We start from the raw sequence: 21755 nt of genomic DNA on the forward strand, positions 1-21755 counted from the left end.
GAGGGAATGGGCAATTAGCAATCAGAGGGGATTTTAGCTTTATCTGTAATATTTTACTTTTCTCCTTAAAAAAAGCAAATATGATAAGTTGTTAATTGCCAGTACTTATTGGTTATAATGAAAATATGGATGTTCTTTTATTCTTCATTATTTCCTATATTTTTACATTTATTAAATTAATAATAAAGGAAAATTTTATAAGAAGAGGGACAAAAGGCTTTTTAGGTATTTTGGGACCACGGGATATTGATGGGGCAACAATAGGACAGATATGGGACTAGGGTACAATGGAAATTTGGGGGAATATCCCGTACCAGAAGGCAGAAGAATGTAAGCAGAGCAACAGGCGGTTGCTAAAAATAAATGCTCCTTCTTTTGATATTTTTGACTGGGGTAGTCATATTTCCAAAAAAGCGGTGGGAATCACTCATCTTTTACACTTTTTCCAGTATCTCTTCATGCCTGACATGTAGGAACTATATTAGCAATCATTCACCAAATATTTATGAAGAGTCTCTATTGCTCACTGTTAAAGGTATTTTGGATACAGCTGTGTAGAAGACATGTAAGCGCCTTGCTCTCTTGTTAGAAAGGGTTTTTATTTGGCCTTTTACTACATTTTTACTGATGTGAAAATGCACCCAGAGTCTCAACCACCAAAAGAAAGATTTTTCGTTTGTTTGTTGTTGGGTATTTCTAATATCATAGCTTCCATCAATCTCATCTTTCACCTATTGTGCGTGAATTAAATATCACACTATACAGCACGGAAGTTTTCTGTAATTACATATTATATATTAATTTTGATTCTAAACTTGGTCCTAACTTCTTTGAGTGCTTCATCAATTCCAGGTTTATAAATGATGTCCAGGAAATTCAAGGGATTATGGAATCACTAAGTATTAGAGCATAAAGGGATTTTCTAGTAGACATCTCCACCCCCTTGTTTTATAGATGAGCAAGTTTAAATTAGACTCAGCATTTCTTATCTAGCTCTTAAATATTATTTCCTATTTAGATTTGTAAAAATATTATCAGTTTGACTAAATACTTAACATGAAAGCAGATATTCTACGTTGTGGTGTTTCCCACAATATACTTAATCTTTCATTTTCTCATTATCAGTTTTCTTGTCCATTTACTCACCCTAGGGAACAACTTGTAAAATAATTTGGCTTTTTTTCCACTATATTATATGGTTATATAATGTACCTATGTTCTCATTGAAATATTTATTCATAATTTAAATAACATTAAATAGTTACCATAAGTTGGGTGAAACTTAAAGTTGGATCTATAAAAGTGTGGATGTTGTAGTGTTGAGGGTAACATTGGACCACACTCCAGCCTAACCAACCCCCTCCAGATTCACCATCTGATGCAGCTGTATCACAGTTATCATCTGTTGTTTCCCAAGCTGCAATTTCCTCCTCAATTTGTGGCTAAAACCCAACATTTGATGATTGTTTTCCACTCAGTTCAACATTGATCTTTGATCCTGAAGCAAACTTAAAAATAGCTTTTTTTTTTTTTGGCCAAAAATCTGACAAGATTGTATTGGGCGTCATCAGCAGTAACATCAGACTTTATTTCAGTGAATAAAGATGAAACAGCTGCTTTATTGTCCAGCTCAGCACTCATGCATTCAATATAGGATCGTAATGTTTTCCAGCTTTCTCTAACTATAGATATTTTTCTGTGCTTTCTAAATATGCTGTGGATATCACTTTGTCAGACACAATATAGAGATTTTCAGCAATTCTCAAAAAAAATTGGATTGTCCATATTAACATGTACCTAATCAGTTTATAGAAGTACTTGCCTAAAATATCATTTTATAAGGATAACTTTTCATTTACTAGTGATCATAATTTTCAAAGTTAATTTTAGTTTTGATTTGCCTCTAACATGTTACCTTTATACTTCTTACTAAAATTTATGTTAAATTTTAATTAATTCCAAGCTCTCTTGGTTTTCGCACAGAATTCTAATTTAAAATTGAAATTGTTAAATATTCCTGTGTGAGTGTGTGTGAAAGACAGTGACCAAGAGGGAGGGCAAGAGAGATTGACTGATTCATTGATTTAAAATAATAAAGCCCCATGTATAGCATGAGGTATGTAGTCAATTATAATATCTTTGTATGGTGACAGATGATAACTAGACATATCATGGTGATCATTTTGTAATGTACAGAAATATCAAATCACTGTGTCATGCACTTGGAACTAACATAAAGATGTACCTCAATGATACCTCAATTGAAAGCAAAATATGTAGACACTGGGGGAAAATTTATCAAAATGCAAAAAAATGATGGTTATCTCTGGGTGGGTGGGGATTATGGGTGATTATTAATTAAAAATGAATAAAGCCTCAACCACAACATGTGATGGACTTTCTTCAGTGATGCTCTGTTTAACCTTCTCTGCCTAAGAAATAGTAAATAATTCAGTTTTTCATTTGACTCTCTCCAGCAGCCTGTGATAGCTGTTCCCCTTGTTATGCCAATTAGCAGAAGGAAGGAGGATGAGGTGTCTGTTGGAAGTGCGCCCTTGGCAAAGCAACAATCATATCAGGCCTCTGAATATGCCAGCAGCCCTATAAAAACAAAAACAATAACAGGTATGTGTCAAGAATTCTAAAGGGTCTGTGATTTCACCCTACCTCTAAGCTAAGAAGTTGTCCAGGCCATATTTCATGAATGCTGCCCAGAGACCCAAGAATCCTGGAGTGGAGACAAAGGACTGTATTATCTATAGCATTAGCAGTTACCGAAGTATTAGCATTTTTTTTGTGTTCCTGCCCTAAGCCTAATTCCTACAGGATGGCACAAAGAGGGCCAAGTGATACCTGTGTACAGTGGATTATATTACAGGAGAGGAACCTGAACCTTTATAATGGGTAGAAATTATGCCTGCCATTTTCTCTAGTGGGAGGCCCTATATGTACCTTACAAGACTGTAAGCAAACCTGCTCTTTGTTCAGAAGGAAGACAATATCTTTGTCTTCTGAGGCTGTACACTGTACAGATATCCTTGAAAATAACATTGGGAACAAAGGCATTGACCGCCTCTACTTGTAAGACAGGCAAAAAACACAAGAGACCCATGGAAAATCATCTCCCAATAATATCATTATGTTCCTTCTTAAAGTGAATTCTTGCAATCCACCCTACATCTCAGTCTTCTTTCATCCCCCCTCTGTTGGTTAGCTAGATCACCTATGCAGATATAAAACATAAATATTCTTCCATAAAACAATTTCTTTTATTTCCTTTTTTGTAATTAAAAAACCCATTTTTTTATTGTTTTATTAAAAAAATTTTTTTAACACCTTTATTGGAGTATAATTGCTTTACAGTGGTGTGTTAGTTTCTGCTTTATAACAAAGTGAATCAGTTATACATATACATATGTCCCCATATCTCTTCCCTCTTCATCTCCCTCCCTCCCGCCCTCCCTATCCCACCCCTCTAGGTGGTCACAAAGCACCAACCGAGCTGATCTCCCTGTGCTATGCAGCTGCTTCCCACTAGCTATCTATTTTACGTTTGATAGTGTGTATATGTCCATGCCACTCTCTCACTTTGTCCCAGCTTACCCTTCCCCCTCCCCGTGTCCTTAAGTCCATTCTCTAGTAGGTCTGTGTCTTTATTCCTATCTTGCCTCTAGGTTCTTCATGACCATTTTTTTTTTTACATTCCATATATATGTGTTAGCATGTGGTATTTGTTTTTCTCTTTCTGACTTACTTCACTCTGTATAACAGACTCTAGGTCCCTCCACCTCACTACAAATAACTCAGTTTCGTTTCTTTTTATGGCTGAGTAATATTCCATTGTATATATGTGCCACATCTTCTTTATCCATTCATCTGTTGATAGACTAAGATCAGGAACAAGACAAGGTTGCCCACTCTCACCACTATTATTCAACATAGTTTTGGAACTTTTAGCCACAGCAGTCAGAGAAGAAAAAGAATCCAAATCGGAAAAGAAGAAGTTATGATTTCATTTTAAGTAGTGTTTTAAATTTCTAATGTTTTCCCTTAGATATTCAGCTTTATTCCATATAACTCATATATCCCTAACCATATTAAAAAATGTTTTATATTTTCAATAACTCGAAAACACTTACTGAATATCTATAATGGGCAAGATTCTGTTGTAAGTAATTTTGAGGGTAGGAATATTAATAAGACATGATCCCTGCCCTTAAGGAATTTAAAATATGATCGTATACACAAGGAAGTTCAAGCTAACATTTGTGGTTTAGAAGAAAAGTTAGTTTCCTTACCATATTTAAAAACAACAGCAGTAAAAATGCTAACATACATTTTTGTGGAGTTTTATACATAACTATTATTCTGTGTTCTATTACTTTTCTTAAAATAGGATGTTATGTTTATTTTGTAGAATCATTAGATTTCCACCTGTCAGTATCCACAAGCCTTTTGATATGTTGAGATTTTCTTTACCAATTGATAAAAATGCTTTTGCTTATTTTTTGTATCATAGGAAGATGATCTGTAACTTGTATTGATTTTTTAATATAAAATTAGATATTTCCTTTAGATACCATGCTAGGTTTCAGACTTTAGATCTCTTGAACTGGTAGGTTACATAATGGTTTATAAATATCACCTCTTAATAAGATAAAATAAGTGTCCACTAAGTATCAATTGGTAAAAATAAGTTTAATTTTATATGCATATTAGCCCCATATTCTGACCTCCTGCTTTACTATTTAGTCCAGTTTTTTAAATCACACTTGATAATTGATGTAAAGTAATTGTTAAGGATGAGTAAAGATGACAGAAAATACTTATGGTTTAAATGAAATTACATGACAGAACTATGTAGAAAATATCATAGATTTTAGAATGCATTTGCTATGCATGGAGAAGTTTCATAGATAAATTCGCATCTCGTATCTGTTACCTATCAATTCATGAATGATATCGGTTAATATCTGAGATTTATTTTGCTTTCATATACTTTCCCACTTAATTATAAGAAATTAATATTTTATTTTGAAGAAATTAAGAAAAACTCCAAACATAATTTCTCATCAGTATTATTACTTTATAATCTAAAAACATAAACACATTATTCTTTTTTTAAATTTTATTTATTTAGTTTTTAAATTTTATTGGAGTATAGTTGATTTAAAATGTTATATTATTTTCAGGTGTACAGCATAGTGATTCAGTTATACATATACATATATTCATTCTTTATTAGATTCTTTTCCCATATAGGTTATTACAGAATGTTGAGTACAGTTCCCTGTGCTATACAGTAGGTACTTGTTGTTTATCTATTTTATATATAGTAGTGTGTGTGTGTGTGTGTGTGTGTGTGTGTGTGTTAATCCCAAGCTCCTAATTTATCCCTCCCCCCCCCACATTTCTCCTTTGGTAATCATAAGTTTGTTTTTGAAATCTGTGAGTCTGTTTCTGTTTTGTAAATAAGTTCATTTATATCATTTTTTAAAATAAGATTCCACATATGAGTGATATCATATGATATTTGTCTTTGTCTGACTTACTTCACTCAGTATGATAATCTCCAGGTCCATCCATGTTGCTGCAAATGGCATTATTTTGTTCTTTTTTTATGGTTAATATTCCATTTTAAATATGTACCACATCTTTATCCATTCCTCTATTGATGGACATTTAGGTTATTTTCATGTCTTGGCTCTTGTAAATAGTGCTGCAATGAACATTGGGGTGCATGTATCTTTTTGAATTATGGTTTTCTCTGGATACATGCCCAGGAGTGGGATTGCTGGATCATATGGTATCACCTCACACTGGTCAGAATGGCCACCATGAAAAAGTCTACAAACAGTAAATGCTGGATAGGGTGTGGAGATAGGCGAACCATGCTACACTGTTGGTGGGAATGTAAATTGGTACAGCCACTATGGAGAACAGTATGGAGGTTCCTTAAAAATCTAAAAACAGAAGTAACATATGATCCAGCAAACAACACATTATTCTTTATTTCAAATTAAAAATGTGAACTGTGGTTCTTTGCATTTGAGTTGTGGATATTTGCTTTTTCTGTCTTTAGTGTTTCCCCATCTCTAGCACCCTTAGGTTATATATCCTGTAGGTATTTTCCTTATAGGTGAGGATGTCTATATATCGCCAGATATTTACTCAAGCCAGCATAACAATGAACAGTTATCAAATTGATGCCTGTGCTTGCTTGTTTTTGGACTGTGGGCATTTGTAGAAAGTAAAAATCCCTGGGTATAACATTTCTTCTTTATGACCAATGTATCTTGCCCCTTGGATGCCACCATTTTCTCTTCTTTAGAAAGCTTGTTGGTATTGTACTCTCTTTTCTTGAGAATGCTCTGTACTAATCATTTCCTTTATTTAGAATTATGTTTCAAAATTTTCTGTTTTATTTTTAATTAAAGTATACAGTTCCTGTTTTGGTTTTAATTTAAAAATGCTTTATGAGTCCTTTGAATTTGTATCTACTTCTAAATGTGGTTATCACTATTTTAATTATTACTTACATTGTATCATAAGCTATAATGAATTTGGTAAGATATTCATAGCCTTTTACAAACCTTTTTTCTTGTTGTTTTTGTTTTACTTTTACCATATTAACTTTTTTAAGTGTACAGTTCAATTGTGTTAAGTAAACAGATGGTCCCCAACTCATCATCTGTTTGACTTACAGATTTTCGACTTTATGATGGTGTGAAAGCAATATGCATTCAGTAGAAGCCATACTTCGAATGTGAATTTTGATCTTTTCCCATGCTAGCGATATGAGGTGGGATTCTCTGGTGATGCTGGGCAGGGGCAGTGAGCCACAGCTTTCAGTCAGCCATGCAACCACGAGGGTAAACAACCAAAACACTCACAACCATACGACCATTTTGTTTTTTACTCTCAGTACAGTATTCAGTAAGTTACATGAGTTATTCAATTATATAGTATAAAATAGGCTTTGTGTTTGATAATTTTGCCCAACTGTAGGCTAATATAAGTGTTCTGAGCACATTTAAGGTAGGCTAGGCTAAGCTCTGAAGTTCAGTAGGTTAGGTGTATTAAATGCATTTTCAACTTAAGATATTTTCACTTTATGATGGGTTTATCAGGACATAACCCATTGTAAGTTGAGGAGGATGTGTATTCACATTGTTGTGAAATGCACATTTTAATTTTTTAACTGAATTTCACAAGTGGAGAAATGTGTTAATTTATGCTTGAATTCTTATTAAAATAATTTAAAATTTTTACATTCTCAACCTAAGGTCAAAGGTTGGTCTTAAATTCATCCCCAAGTTATGTAGTAGTACTGGCACATGAAGACTGAGGCTTGGTGATATTGCACTGGGCTTGATTTTGCTTTTTAATTATTCATCAAGAAGCAGACATCCTCTTCCAATCTCAATTAACCAATCTTAAGTAGCTGGCTGCAGGGGGAACATGTGCTTGATGGCTGGAAATGTGTTGACAGCAGAACAGCACTATTTCAGTGATATAGGCACGTAGGGCAGGCCAAGCCAGAATAAAAGCATGTTTCACATGAAGATAATGTATTATCACAAAATTCTAAATGATCTTCTAGAGAATCTGTATATCCTTCAAAACAAGGAAACCACTAAAAACTATGACATCTGTTTACCCTATGTTTTGGAAATGTTTTGGACATTAAATTGGAACTCTTGATGAAAATGTCTATAATGGAGATGAAAACTTTAAAAAGCAGGATCCTTCATAAATGATAGCTCTTTAAAAAATACTAGCCATTTTTATCTTACATGTTTATATATTACCTCTTAAGTCTAAAGCACTGTAAGTACACAGTTAAAATAATAGAAGGCCTTTTAATTTGACTCCTTAAATAACACCAAGACAATAGTAAATGAAGATTTGATAATTGATGTAAATTTTAGTAGATAATGCCACAAATTAAACATATAGAACTTGAGCTTCTGACTCTGATGGAGGAACAGGGACTAGGTTTATATTCCTGTTGTAAATAACTAATAAACTGGTCAAAATATATGTATGGGAGAACAAAAAAAGTTTCTAGACATCGGACAGTAGGCAGTACAGTACTGTGATCCCTCATAGAAGGGAAACAAATGAGTTGAGCCCTAGGATTATCCTGGCTTTTTGACTGAAGGCACATTCCAGACCACAGAGCAGGGTGGGATGTATCAAGCTGAACTCAGCTGTCTTGCTGAATTGAGGTTTAGGGAAGCAAAGGGATTGAAGTACAAGGAGGCAGAGATGACTGGAAATTATGGGACAGAGTTTCAGAGAGAGAAAGCTATGAGCAAAAGAGCTTCAGAGATCAGTGATAGATTTCTCCTTGAGTATTTGCTGAATAGTAAGCTGTGCCTGAATAGGATGAGACTCCTCAAAGTTGGGCAAAGGATGATCAAGGACCTATGGTCTGAATGATTCCCAGAGCTCACACGTGGCTAAAAGGCATTCAGGTTCCCACTGTGCTTAGTTCACAATTCCAACTGACCATTTGGGACATTCAGTGAAGACCCCAAAAAGATGACACCTCAGTATTGGAGCTAAACTTTCCATAGAGTAAAGCCTACCTAAACTCATCTTAAACACACTTTAAAAAAGCCTCTGAAGAAACCAAAACAGTGAGTGAGTTTACTGCTGGCCAAATGAAGCCCAGTGCTATTAAGAGGCATACAGCAAGATCCAGATATGTAACAACTTAGAAGTCACAGTGTCAAGCATCCAACCCAAAACTATTAGAGATGCAAAGAAGCCGGCAACTTTGACAAGGAGGAAAACTAGCAATAGAAATAAACTGAGAAATGACAGATGATAGCATTAGCAGGTATATTAAATACTTGTACATTAAAACAGGTACTATAACTGTTCAGATGTTTGAGGAAAGATGAATACAATTTGGAGAGAAATAGAAGATATAAAAAGGAACCATGCCCAACTCTAGAGATGAAAAATATAATATCTGATATCAGAAACTCACTGGGTGGAATTAGCAGTAAAGTAGACATTGCAGAAGAAGAAATAATAAACTTGAAGACATAGCAATAGAAACTTGCCAAATTGAAGCACAAAAAGAATAAAGGGGAAAAATGTACAGTGCTTTAGTGAACTGTCAGATGATAATTAATGTCACAGTAGATCTCACTAAAATTTCATATTTGACTAGATACTTGAAGCAGGTGAGGGAGTGAGGCATGTGGATATCTGTAGAAAACTCATGTGGGATTATATGTATCTCTAGGAAATTGGACATACATATAATCCCACATACCCCTTCACTTAATAATTAAGGAGACTGAGTCTTTAAGAGGTCAAGCAACTTACCCAATGTTAGAAAATAGTTAATGGTACTTTTTAAAAATGAAAGTTCCAGGTTATAGTAGTCATTTTGTGATTATTAGCTGCCTCTTTCATTCCTGAATGGCATAACCAGCCCTAAAATGAGGTCTATGTAAAAATTCCTCTCTAAAACCTAATATATAACCAGCCAACTTCAGAGTGTCTTTTTCTTTTTTTTTCTTTTTTCTTTTTTTTTTGTCAAAGGAATTGTTCTAAATTTTCAGCCCAGTTCCATTGGACTAAGCTAGTTAAGAATTTTGTGTCAGAGCTACCAACGTGGATATACCAGGAAACAACTCACCTCTGTGATGAGCATGGAGGTTCTTCCTGGCTTTAATCGGGTGTCACTTCAGTGGTGCAGTTCCTGGCATAAACTCCAAAGTGAAACACTACTCCTGACATGTTTTTTCTTCCCTGATATGTCCTTAAATATATCCTGGAGTCATTCATGCTTCCAACAAAATTAAATTAAATATTTATGATGTTTCAGATATTTAAAGTTTTTGTCCAGCATATGGAAATTCTATTTTATTTAGTTCTCAAAGAGAAATAAATATGAAAAATCCTGAAATTTGAAAAGCACTTTGTTACTTTGTTTATGTTACAGATAGTGAAAGTTTTCAGACTTCCTTTTTTTTTTAAAGAATCTTTCTTTTGACAATGAACTTGGGCTATTATGTAGAATATTTCTAATTTTGTTTTTTTCCTGACCTGATTTCAAAATACAGTATTTTTAAACTAAGCAATAATTTAACTGTAACTTTTAAGATTGTATTAAGTTTGGCTGAAGGTATCAGAAAACCCTCAATAACAGTGATTTAAACAAGATTGAATTTTTTTTGAAAATATATGGAAATAATGTAATTTATCAAGGACTTGTATCCAAAATATATACAGGACTCTCAAAATTCAATAATTAGAAAACAGACAACCCATTAAAAAATTTGACAAAATTTTTGAACAAGCACTACACCAGTAAAGTTATATATATGGTACATAAGCACAGAAAAAGATGCTCAACATCAGTAGTCACCAGGGAAATGCAAATCAAAACCACAATGAGCTACCACTACACACCCTCCAGAGCAGACAAACTTAAGAAGACTGACCATACCCAACACTGGTGAGGATATACAGCACCTAGAAGTGTCATATACAGCTGGTAGAACTGTAACATAACAAAGTCACTTAGAAAAACAGTTTGGTAGTCTCTCAAAAAATTAAACATATATCTACTTATGATATCCTTTCAGTATTTACCTAAGAGAAATGAAAGCATGTGTCCATACAAAGACTTATATTTAAATGTTCATAGCGGCTTTTTTTTTTTTTTTAAAAAACAAGATTGAATTTTATGTCTCTCATGTGAAAGCTTTGAGTAGGCATACAGAGGTGTTAAGGTTCTCTAAGATCAGGTACTATCTTATTCCCCATGGGTGGCCTGTGTTGCCACGCTTGCCTTATGGTCCACAATGGATGCTTCACCCATTTATCATATCTGCATTTCGATGAGTGGGAAATGAGTAAAGAGGACTCTTTTATTTCTTTAAATATTGTACAGAAGTTGCACCCTTCACTTTTGCTTCACTTCTCTTAGCCAGAAGTTCATCACATGATCATATGTAGCTATGCAGGGGTCTCAGGATGGTAGTCTCTATTCTTTAAGGCCACACACCTGGCCAAAACGTGTGGCTTTTAACTAAGAAAAAAAGGGAGAATAGATATTAGAGGTTATTTAGCTGTCTTTGCCACAACAACTTAAAATAGAATGTTACAAGCTGAGTTTTAGAAGAGAAATAGGAAATAAACATTTTTCTTTTAGTGGGGATACCAGAAGACATAGCTGGTAAAAGTATTTTCATGTCTGAGGTGTGGTTTAGTTTTTCTCAATGAGAGATAACAGGTTTGGAAGTCATCACCATATGGATTGTAGTCAAAGCCACAGAGTGCATGATCTCTCAGACCATGCACAGCAAGATGAGAAGAAAGCCCAAAATTAAATTCTGAGCAACTTTTCATTAAAGAGTAAGGAATAGGAGCCAATGGAGAAGACTGAGAAGCTTCATTCTGAGAAGTAGGCAACAAAGGAACGTATGATTGATATATATATATATATATATATATATATATGACACAAATGAAAAGTTTCAAAAAGAGGGTGTCTAACTGCATGATATGCTGTAAAGTCATCAAGAACAATGAGGCTGAAAATTTTTAATTGGCCAAGGTCAGTTGGCCAGAGGAGCTTTCGTTGTTAGAGGATGAATGGGAGTTGAGCATGTAGGGATAGCCTCTGTATACCACTCTTTCAGGAAATTGGACTCTGCAGAAACTTGAGTATGTCAGTAGCTACAGTGAAGCAAACAGGAGAGAAGAAAAAATTAGAGCAACAGTAAAGTTTGGAATAATTTATATAGTCAGATCACAGGTCAGGTAGAATGTAAGATCTTATAAACAGATATAAGATTTAACAGATAATTGCCACTTCCTCTGAGAAAAAGGTAAGAAGATAAAGTATATACCATTATATGTCAGTTTAGTTAATTTTCTCTCCACAAACAAGTATTTATGCAGGATAAGTATTGTTATCGTTGCACTGTTGCAGAGAATGTAAGAGATTAGGAAATGTATAATTTTTTCAAGTCAAGCTCCTTGTTTTTCACATGCAAGGAATATGTTCCTTATACGAAAATAGGACATGACATTACACTTTACCTTCAGTTTTTTTTTAATCAGTTTAATATATTACTCCAAGTTTGAAATTTCTTCATCTTAAAAAAAAAATCATTCTATCCAAGGCAGTATAACTTGTAGGATGGTTTTAAGGAGGGAGATTTCCAATTTTTGCTAGTAATATTTGCTCCTGAAGGCACTGATGTAGTTTGGATTCTAACTTTTAAAATTGTGGATTATGAGTAAAATGGGTCATACCAATATAGTTATCCATCTAAAAATGTTTAAGCAATCCTTAATTTGATTAAGCTTGAATGTTGAGCAGGTATGTTCCTAATTATAGTGTGGAAATAGTATTACTGTACAAGAAATACACTTTTGTGGATTTATGTATATTAGAAGTTGCTCACTTTAATCATGTAGCTTAGCATAAAATTCCATTCCTTTGTGATTAATTAGATATCTAGTTTCATTGGAAAATATTAAAGCATGAGAGTACACACTAATGCATAATATGTAATTGATTTTATTCTCTCAGGAGTAAAATATGGTTTAAAAAACATTTTCCCCTTATGGAATAGAGAAAGGTTTAAAATGCATTGAAGGGGACTTTCATGATGGCAGAGGAGTAAGACGTGGAGATCACCTTCCTCCCCACAGCAACATCCGAAATACATCTACATGTAAAACAACTCATACAGAACACCTACTGAACGCTGGCAGAAGATCTCAGATTTCCCAAAAGGCAAGAAACTCCCCACGTACCTGCTTAGGTGCAAAAGAAAAAAGAAAAAATAGAGGCAAAAGAATAGGGATGGGACATGCACCTCTGAGAGGGAGCTGTGAAGGAGGAAAAGATTCCACACACTAGGAGGCCCCTTCACTGGTGGAGATAGGGAGGTGGGAGGGAGGGAAGCTTCGGAGCACGGAGGAGAGCTCAGCAACAGGGGTGCAGAGGGCAAAGTGGAGAGATTCCCGCACAGAGGATCAGAGCCGACCAGCACTCACCAGCGCGAGAGGGTTGTCTGCTCACCTGCTGCACTGGGTGGGGGCTGGGAGCTGAGGCTCGGGCTTCGGAGGTCAGATCCCAGGGAGCAGACTGGGGTTGGCTGCGTGAACACAGCCTGAAGGGGGCTAGTGCCCCACAGCTAGCTGGGAGGGAGTCCGGGAAAAAGTCTGGAACTGCCTAGGAGGCAAGAGACCATCGTTTTGGGGTGCACGAGGAGAGGGGATACAGAGCACCGCCTAAATAAGCTCCAGAGACAGTGTGAGCTGCGACTATCAGTGTGGACCCCAGAGACGGGCATGAGATGCTAAGGCTGCTGCAGCCACCAAGAAGCCTGTGTGCAACCACAATCACTGTCCACACCTCCCCACCCTGGAGCCTGTGCAACCTGCCACTGACAGGATCCTGTGATACAAGGACAACTTCCCCGGGAGAACGCATGGCGTGCCTCAGGCTGTTGCAACATCATGCCAACATCTGCCTCCGCAGACTAGCCCCGCATTCCGTTCCCCTCCCACCCCCCAGACTGAGTGACTCAGAGCAACCTAATCAGTTGCTCCTTTAACCCGCTCCTGTCTGGGCAAAGAACAGATGCCAGAGGACGACCTACACACAGAGGCAGGACCAAATCCAAAGGGGAACCCCAGGAACTGTGCAAACAAAGAAGAGAAAGGGAAATTTCTCTGAGCAGCCTCAGGAGCAGCGGATTAAATCTCCACAATCAACTTGATGTACCCTGCATCTGTGGAATACCTGAATAGACAACGAATCATCCCAAAATTCAGGCAGTGGACTTCGGAGCAACTGTAGACTTGGGGTTTGCTTTCTGCATCTAATTTGTTTATGGTTTTGTGCTTATCTTAATTTAGTATTTAGATCTTATTATCATTGGTAGATATGTTTATTGATTTGGTTGTTCTTTTCCTTTGTGTGATTTTGTCTGTATAGCTTTGCTTTTACCGTTTGTCCTAGGGTTCTGTGAGTCGTGGGTTTTTTTTTTTTTTTTTTTTTCCAGTATAGTTTTTAGTGCTTGTTATCATTGGTGGATTTGTTTTCTTGGTTTGGTTGTGCTATTCCTTCTTTCTTTCTTTTTATTTTTAATTTCTTTATTTTTAATAATATTTATTTTTTATTTTATATTTTAATAACTATTTTATTTCCTTCCTTCCTTTCTTTTTTTTTTCTCCCTTTCTGCCTAAGCCGTGTGGCTGACAGGGTCTTGGTGCTCTGGCCGGGTGTCAGGCCTGAGCCTCTGGGGTGGGAGAGCCGAGTTCAGGACACTGGTCCACCAGAAACCTCCCCCACTACATGTAATATCAAACAGCAAAAGCTCTCCCAGAGCTCTCCATTTCAACACTTAAGACCCAGCTCCACTCAGCAACCAACAAGCTACAGTACTGGACACCCTATGCCAAACAATTAGCAAAACAGGAACACAAACCCACCTATTAGAAGAGAGGCTGCCTAAAATCATACTAAGTTCACAGACACCCCAAAACACACCACCGGATGTGGTCCTGCCCACCAGAAATACAAGATTCAGCCTCATCCACCAGAACACAGGTACCAGTCCCCCCCACTAGGAAGCCCACACAACCCACTGAACCAAACTTACCCACTGGGGCCGGACACCAAAAACAGCAGGAACCATGAATCTGCAGACTGCAAAAAGGAGACCCCAAACACAGTAAATTAAGCAAAATGACAACACACAGAAACACACAGCAGATGAAGGAACAAGGTAAAAAACCCACCAGATCAAACAAATGAAGAGGAAATAGGCAGTCCACCTGAAAAAGAATTCAGAGTAATGATAGTAAAGATGATCCAAAATCTTGGAAATAGAATGGAGAAAATACAAGAAGCGTTTAACAAGGACATAGAAGAACTACAGAGCAAACAAACAATGATGAACAACACAATAAATGAAATTTAAAATTCTCTGGAAGGAATCAATAGCAGAATAACTGAGGCAGAAGAACAGATAAGTGACCTGGAAAATAAAATAGTGGAAATAACTACTGCAGAGCAGAATAAAGAAGAAAGAATGAAAAGAATAGAGGACCGTCTCAGAGACCTCTGGGACAACATTAAATGCATCAACATTCGATTTATAGGGGTCCCAGAAGAAGAAGAGAAAAAGAAAGGGACTCAGAAAATATTTGAAGAGATTATACTTGACAACTTCCATAATATGGGAAAGGAAATAGTCAATCAAGTCCAGGAAGTTCAGAGAGTCCCATACAGGATAAATCCAAGGAGAAACATGCCAAGACACATATTAATCAAACTATCAAAAATTAAATACAAAGATAAATATTAAAAGCAGCAAGGGAAAAGCAACAAGTAACATACAAAGGAATCCCCATAAAGTTAACAGCTGATCTTTCAGCAGAAACTCTGCAAGCCATAAGAGAGTGGCAGGACATATTTAAAGCGATGAAAGGGAAAAAACTACAGCCAAGTTTACACTACCCAGCAAGGATCTCATTCAGATTTGACGGAGAAATTAAAACCTTTACACACAAGCAAATCTAAGAGAATTCAGCACTACCAAATCAGCTTTATAAAAAATCCTAAAGGAATTTCTCTAGGCAGGAAACACAGGAGAAGGAAGAGACCTACAGTAACAAACCCCAAACAATTAAGAAAATGGTAATAGGAACATACATATCAATAATTACCTTAAATGTAAATGGTTTAAATGCTTCAGCCAAAAGACATAGACTGGCTGAATGGATAAAAAAACAAAACCCGTATATATGCTGTCTACAAGAGACCCACTTCAGGCCTAGGGACACATACAGACTGAAAGTGGGGGGATGGAAAAAGATATTCCATGCAAATGGAAATCAAAAGAAAGCTGGAGTAGCGATTCTCATATCAGACAAAACAAACTATAAAACAGACTATTACAAGAGATAAAGAAGGACACTACATAATGATCAACAGATGAATACAGGAAGAAGATATAGCAATTGTAAATATTTATATACCCAACATAGGAGCAGGATGTCAATACATAAAGCAAATGCTAACAGCCATAAAAGGGGAAATCGGCAGTAACATAATAATAGTAGGGGACTTTAACACCCCATTTTCGCCAATGGACAGATCATCCAAAATGAAAATAAATAAGGAAACACAAGCTTTAAATGATACATTAAACAAGCTGGACTTAATTGATATTTATAGGGCATTCCATCCAAAAACGACAGAATGCAATTTCTCCTCAAGTGCTCATGGAACATTGTCCAGGATAGTTCATATCTTAGGTCACAAATCAAGCCTTGGTGAAATTAAGAAAATTGAAGTCGTATCAAATATCTTTTCCGACCACAATGCTATGAGACTAGATATCAATTACAGGAAAAAATCTATAAAAAATACAAACACATGGAGACCAAACAATACACTACTAAATAACAAAGAGATCACTGAAGAAATCAAGAGGAAATCAAAAAATACCTACAAACAAATGAAAATGAAAATACAATGACTCAAAACCTATGGGATGCAGCACAATTAGTTCTAAGAGGGAAGTTTATAGCAGTACAATCCTACCTCAAGAAACAAGAAAAATCTCTAATAACCTAATCTGACACCTAAAGCAGCAGTTGGAGAAGCAAGAACAAAAGCAATCAGAGAAGGAAACAGAAGTAAGAACCAAAAAACCCCAATGTTAGCAAAAGGAAAGAAACCATAAAGATCAGAAATAAATGAAAAAGCAATGAAGGAAACGATAGCAAAGATCAGGAAAACTAAAAGCTGGTTCTTTGACAAGATAAACAAAATTAATAAACCATTAGCCAGACTCATCAAGAAAAGGAGAAGACTCAAATCAATAGAATTAGAAATGAAAAAGAAGTAACAACTGACACTGCAGAAATACAAAGGATCATGAGAGATTACTACAAGCAGCTATATGTGCCAATAAAATGGACAAGTTGGAAGAAATGGACAAATTCTTAGAAAAGCACAACCTACCTAGACTGAAACAGGAAGAAATAGAAAATATAAACAGACCAAACACGAGCACTGGAATAGAGACTGTGATTAAAAATCTTCCAACAAACAAAAGCCCAGGACCAGATGGCTTCACAGGTGAATTCTATCAAACATTTAGATAAGAGCTAACACCTATCCTTCTGAAACGCTTCCAAAATGTAGCAGAGGGAGGAACACTCCCAAACTCATTCTGTGAGGCCACCATCACCCTGATACCAAAACCAGACAAAGATGTCACAAAGACAGAAAACAATAGGCCAATATCACTGATGAACATAGATGAAAAAATCCTCAACAAAATACTAGCAAACAGAATCCAACAGCACATTAAAAGGATCATACACCATGATTAAGTGGGATTTATCCCACAAAGGCAAGGATTCTTCACTATATGCAAATCAATGTGATAAACCATATTAACAAATTGAAGGATAAAAACCATATGATAATCTCAATAGATGCAGAAAAAGCGTTAGACAAAAGTCAATACCCATTCATGATAAAAACCCTTCAGAAAGTAGACATAGAGGGAACTTACCTCAACATAATAAAGGCCATATATGACAAACCCACAGCCAACATTGTTCTCAATGGTGAAAAACAAAACCATTTCCACTAATATCAGGAACAAAACAAGGTTGCCCACTCTCACCACTGTTATGCAACATAGTTTTGGAAGTTTTAGCCACAGTGATCAGAGAAACAAAGGAAATAAAAAGAATCCAAGTCGGAAAAGAAGAGGTAAAACTGTCACTGTTTGCAGGTGACATGATACTATACATAGGGAATCCTAAAGATGCTACCAGAAAACTACTAGAGCTAATCAACGAATTTGGTAAAGTAGCAGGATATAAAATTGATGCACAGAAATCTGTTGCATTCCTATACACTAATGGTGAAAAATCTGAAAGAGAAGTTAAGGAAACACACCCATTCACCATTGCAATATAAAGTACCCAGGATTAAATCTACTTAAGCAGACAAAAGACCTGTATGCAGAAAACTATAAGACACTGCTGAACGAAATTAAAGATGATACAAACAGGTGGAGAATATACCATGTTTTTCTATTGGAAGAATCAATATTGTGAAAATGACTACACTACCCAAAGCTATCTACAGATTCAGTGCAATCCCTATCCCACCACCAATGGCATTTTTCACAGAACTAGAACATAAAATTTCACAATTTGTATGGAAGCACAAAAGACTGAATAGTCAAAGCAATTTTGAGAAAGAAAAATGGAGCTGGAACAATGAGGCTTCCTGTCTTCAGACTATACTACAAAGCTACAGTAATCAAAACAGTATGGTACTGGCACAAAAACAAAATATAAATTAATGGAACAGGATAGAAACCCCAGAGATAAACCCACGCACATATGGTCACCTTATCTTTGATAAAAGAGGCAAGAATATACAATGGAGAATAGACAGCCTCTTCAGTAAGTGGTGCTGGGAAAACTGGACAGCTTCATGTAAAAGAATGAAATTAGAACAATCCCTAACACCATACACAAAAATAAACTCAAAATAGATTAAAGACCTAAGCATAAGGCCAGAGACTATAAAACTCTTAGAGGAAAACTTAGGCAGAACACCCTATGACATAAATCACAGCAAGATCCTTTTTGACCCACCTCCTAGAGAAATGGCAATAAAAATAAAAATCAACAAATGGGACCTAATGAAACTTAAAAGCTTTTGCATAGCAAAGGAAACCATAAACAAGATGAAAAGACAACCCTCAGAATGGGAGAAAATATTTGCAAATGAAGCAACTGACAAACGATTAATCTCCAAAATTTATGAGCAGCTCATGCAGCTCAGTATCACAAAAACAACCCAATCCGAAAATGGGCAGAAGACCTAAATAGACAGTTCTCCAAAGAAGATATACAGATTTCCAAGAAAAACATGAAAGGATGCTAAACATCACTAATCATTAGAGAAGTGCAAATCAAAACTCCCATGAGGTATCACCTCACAGCAGTTAGAATGGCCATAATCAAAAAATCTACAAACAATAAATGCTGGAGGGGGTCTGGAGAAAAGGGAACCCTCTTGCACTGTAAAGTAATGTAAATTGCAATGTAAATTGAAACATCCACAATGGAGAACAGTATGGAGGTTCCTGAAAAAGTAAAATAGAACTACCATATGACCCAGCAATCCCACTACTGAGCATATACCCTAAGAAAACCATAATTCAGAAAGAGTCATGTACCACAGTGTTCATTGCAGCACTATTTACAATAGCTAGGACATGGAAGCAACCTAAGTGTCCATTGACAGATGAATGGATAAAGAAGATGTGGCACATATATACAATGGAATATTACTCAGCCATAAACAGAAATGAAATTGAGTTATTTGTAGTGAGGTGGATGGACCTAGAGTATGTCATACAGAGTGAAGTAATTCAGAAAGAGAAAAACAAATACCGTGTGCTAACACATATATATGGAATCTAAAAAAGAAAAAAAGGTTCTGAAGAACCTGGGGGCAGGACAGGATTAAAGACGCAGATGTAGAGGATGGCCTTGAGGACACAGCGAGGGGGAAGGGTAAGGTGGGACGAAGTGAGAGAGTGGCATGTACATATACACACTACCAAATGTAAAATAGGTAGCTAGTGGGAAGCAGCCGCATAGCACTGGGAGATCAGCTCAGTGTTTTGTGACCACCTAGAGTGGTGGGATAGGGAGGGTAGTAGGGAAACGCAAGAGGGAGGAGATATGGGGATATATGTATATGTATAGCTGATTCACTTTGTTATAAAGCAGAAACTAATATGCCATTGTAAAGCAATTATACTCTATAATGATGTAAAAATAAATAAATAATTAATTAAAATATTATTCAGAAAGTAATCAGAGAACTGAATGAAAATATTGTTTATTAAATTGCTATTTTCCCTTTTTTACTTTGTAAGAAAATTTATTTCTAACCTAAAATTTATGGGAAAAAGTTTTAGCAGTATGCAGATTTTAACATTCTACTTAATATTCAAATTATTTTGTAAGTTGTTTCTGCGCTATTCTGGGCTATACACAGAGTTTATAATCTGATGTGATTTCTAAGCTTACTCTCCTAAAGGATTCCAAAAGATGCTGTGTGATCATATGATATTTTATGGTTGTAACCATAGACTAGAGTTTCTTAACGCTTGTTTTTTTTATGTTTCACGAAACATCCCTTGATCAGTTGATGGTCATCTTTTATGGACATATCTGATAATTGCACTACTCACTTGGCCCTACTACATACCTGAATTTGTTGCATTGGTAGTGTTCATATGAGTCCTCAAGTAAATCAGCTCAGAAAGAAATGTAACTTATACTTTTTTTAATGTGTCTCCTACTGTGTGCAGGAGAATGCTTATAGTGTTTGCTGGTTTATTCCCAGAATGTGTTCAGTTTGTTAAGCAAACTAGGTTTATTAATTTTTATATTTAAATGTACTACAGTTTGTGTAGCATACAAATAATGTCTTTTCTTCTTGAAACCTCAATTGTCAAGAATTAGACCAGTGGTTATTTCATACTTAATTAAAAAAACCACTTGTTCCCTTACCTCCTTGGTTCCTTTTTTATTTCTCTAGGACAGTAAAATAGATTTATTTATGTATGGTTTCTAAGTTTTATTCTCATGTTACATTGAAAGTAGAATATAGACTCCACTGAATTTTGTCAGAGGAGATAGCTTTAGAAGGTAAATTATTTTAAAGTTGAGAAGTTACTTTTAAATGCTACATCATGTTGGAGTTATTTTACTGTGATTACTGTCCTCACTGCCTTACTTCTTTCCTTTTTAAACGTCCTAGCCCAAGCCTGGATCAAAACAAAACAAAGTAGAAATAAAGGAACAAAACTACTCTTTTTGGTTTCCTTGAACACAGCTGAGGCAGGCTCACGTTTTGTTAAAAGCATTACAATCGTAAAAGAATGAATTAAAACAAGTACACTGACAAAGGATTAATCTCCAAAATTTACAAGCAGCTCATGCAGCTCAATAACAAAAAAAAAAACAACCCCAATCCAAAAATGGGCAGAAGACCTAAGTAGACATTTCTCCAAAGAAGATATACAGATTGCCAACAAACATGTGAAAGAATGCTCAACATCATTAATCATTAGAGAAATGCAAATCAAAACTACAATGAGATATCATCTCACACTGGTCAGAATGGCCATCATCAAAAAATCTACAAACAATAAATGCTGAAGAGGGTGTGGAGAAAAGGGAACACTCTTGCACTGCTGGTGGGAATGTGAATTGGTACAGCCAGTATGGAGAACAGTATTTCCTTAAAAAACTAAAAATAGAACTACCATATGACCCAGCAATCCCACTACTGGGCGTATACCCTGAGAAAACCATAATTCAAAAAGAGTCATGTGCCAAAATGTTCATTGCAGCTCTATTTACAATAGCCAGGAGATGGAAGCCACCTAAGTGTCCATCATGGGATGAATGGATAAAGAAGATGTGGCACATATATACAATGGAATATTACTCAGCCATAAAAGGAAATGAAATTGAGTTATTTGTAGTGAGGTGGAGGGACCTAGAGTCTGTTATACAGAGTGAAGTAAGTCAGAAAGAGAAAGACAAATACCGTATGCTAACACATATATACGGAATCTAAGGGAAAATGTCATGAAGAACCTAGGGGTAAGATGGGAATAAAGACACAGACCTACTAG

At 35.8% G+C, this 21755-nt stretch overlaps 1 protein-coding gene across 5 annotated transcripts in view; it reads left to right on the forward strand.

The window, feature by feature from the left end:
- Window positions 1-21755, forward strand: part of VPS13B (vacuolar protein sorting 13 homolog B) — a gene marked incomplete at both ends in the record, with an annotated part of 778321 nt that overhangs the window by 296747 nt on the left and 459819 nt on the right. For 4 of the 5 annotated variants that reach the window (XM_079722541.1, XM_079722545.1, XM_079722542.1 and 1 more), the window contains one exon: window positions 2478-2625. In XM_079722541.1, coding sequence (XP_079578667.1) covers window positions 2478-2625 — 148 coding nt within the window. The remainder of the gene's footprint in view (window positions 1-2477; window positions 2626-21755) is intronic. The other variant, XM_079722544.1, reaches the window with a different exon arrangement.

The sequence above is a fragment of the Hyperoodon ampullatus genome (assembly GCF_949752795.1).
Source record: "Hyperoodon ampullatus genome assembly, chromosome: 17".
NCBI classification, from domain to species: domain Eukaryota; kingdom Metazoa; phylum Chordata; class Mammalia; order Artiodactyla; family Ziphiidae; genus Hyperoodon; species Hyperoodon ampullatus.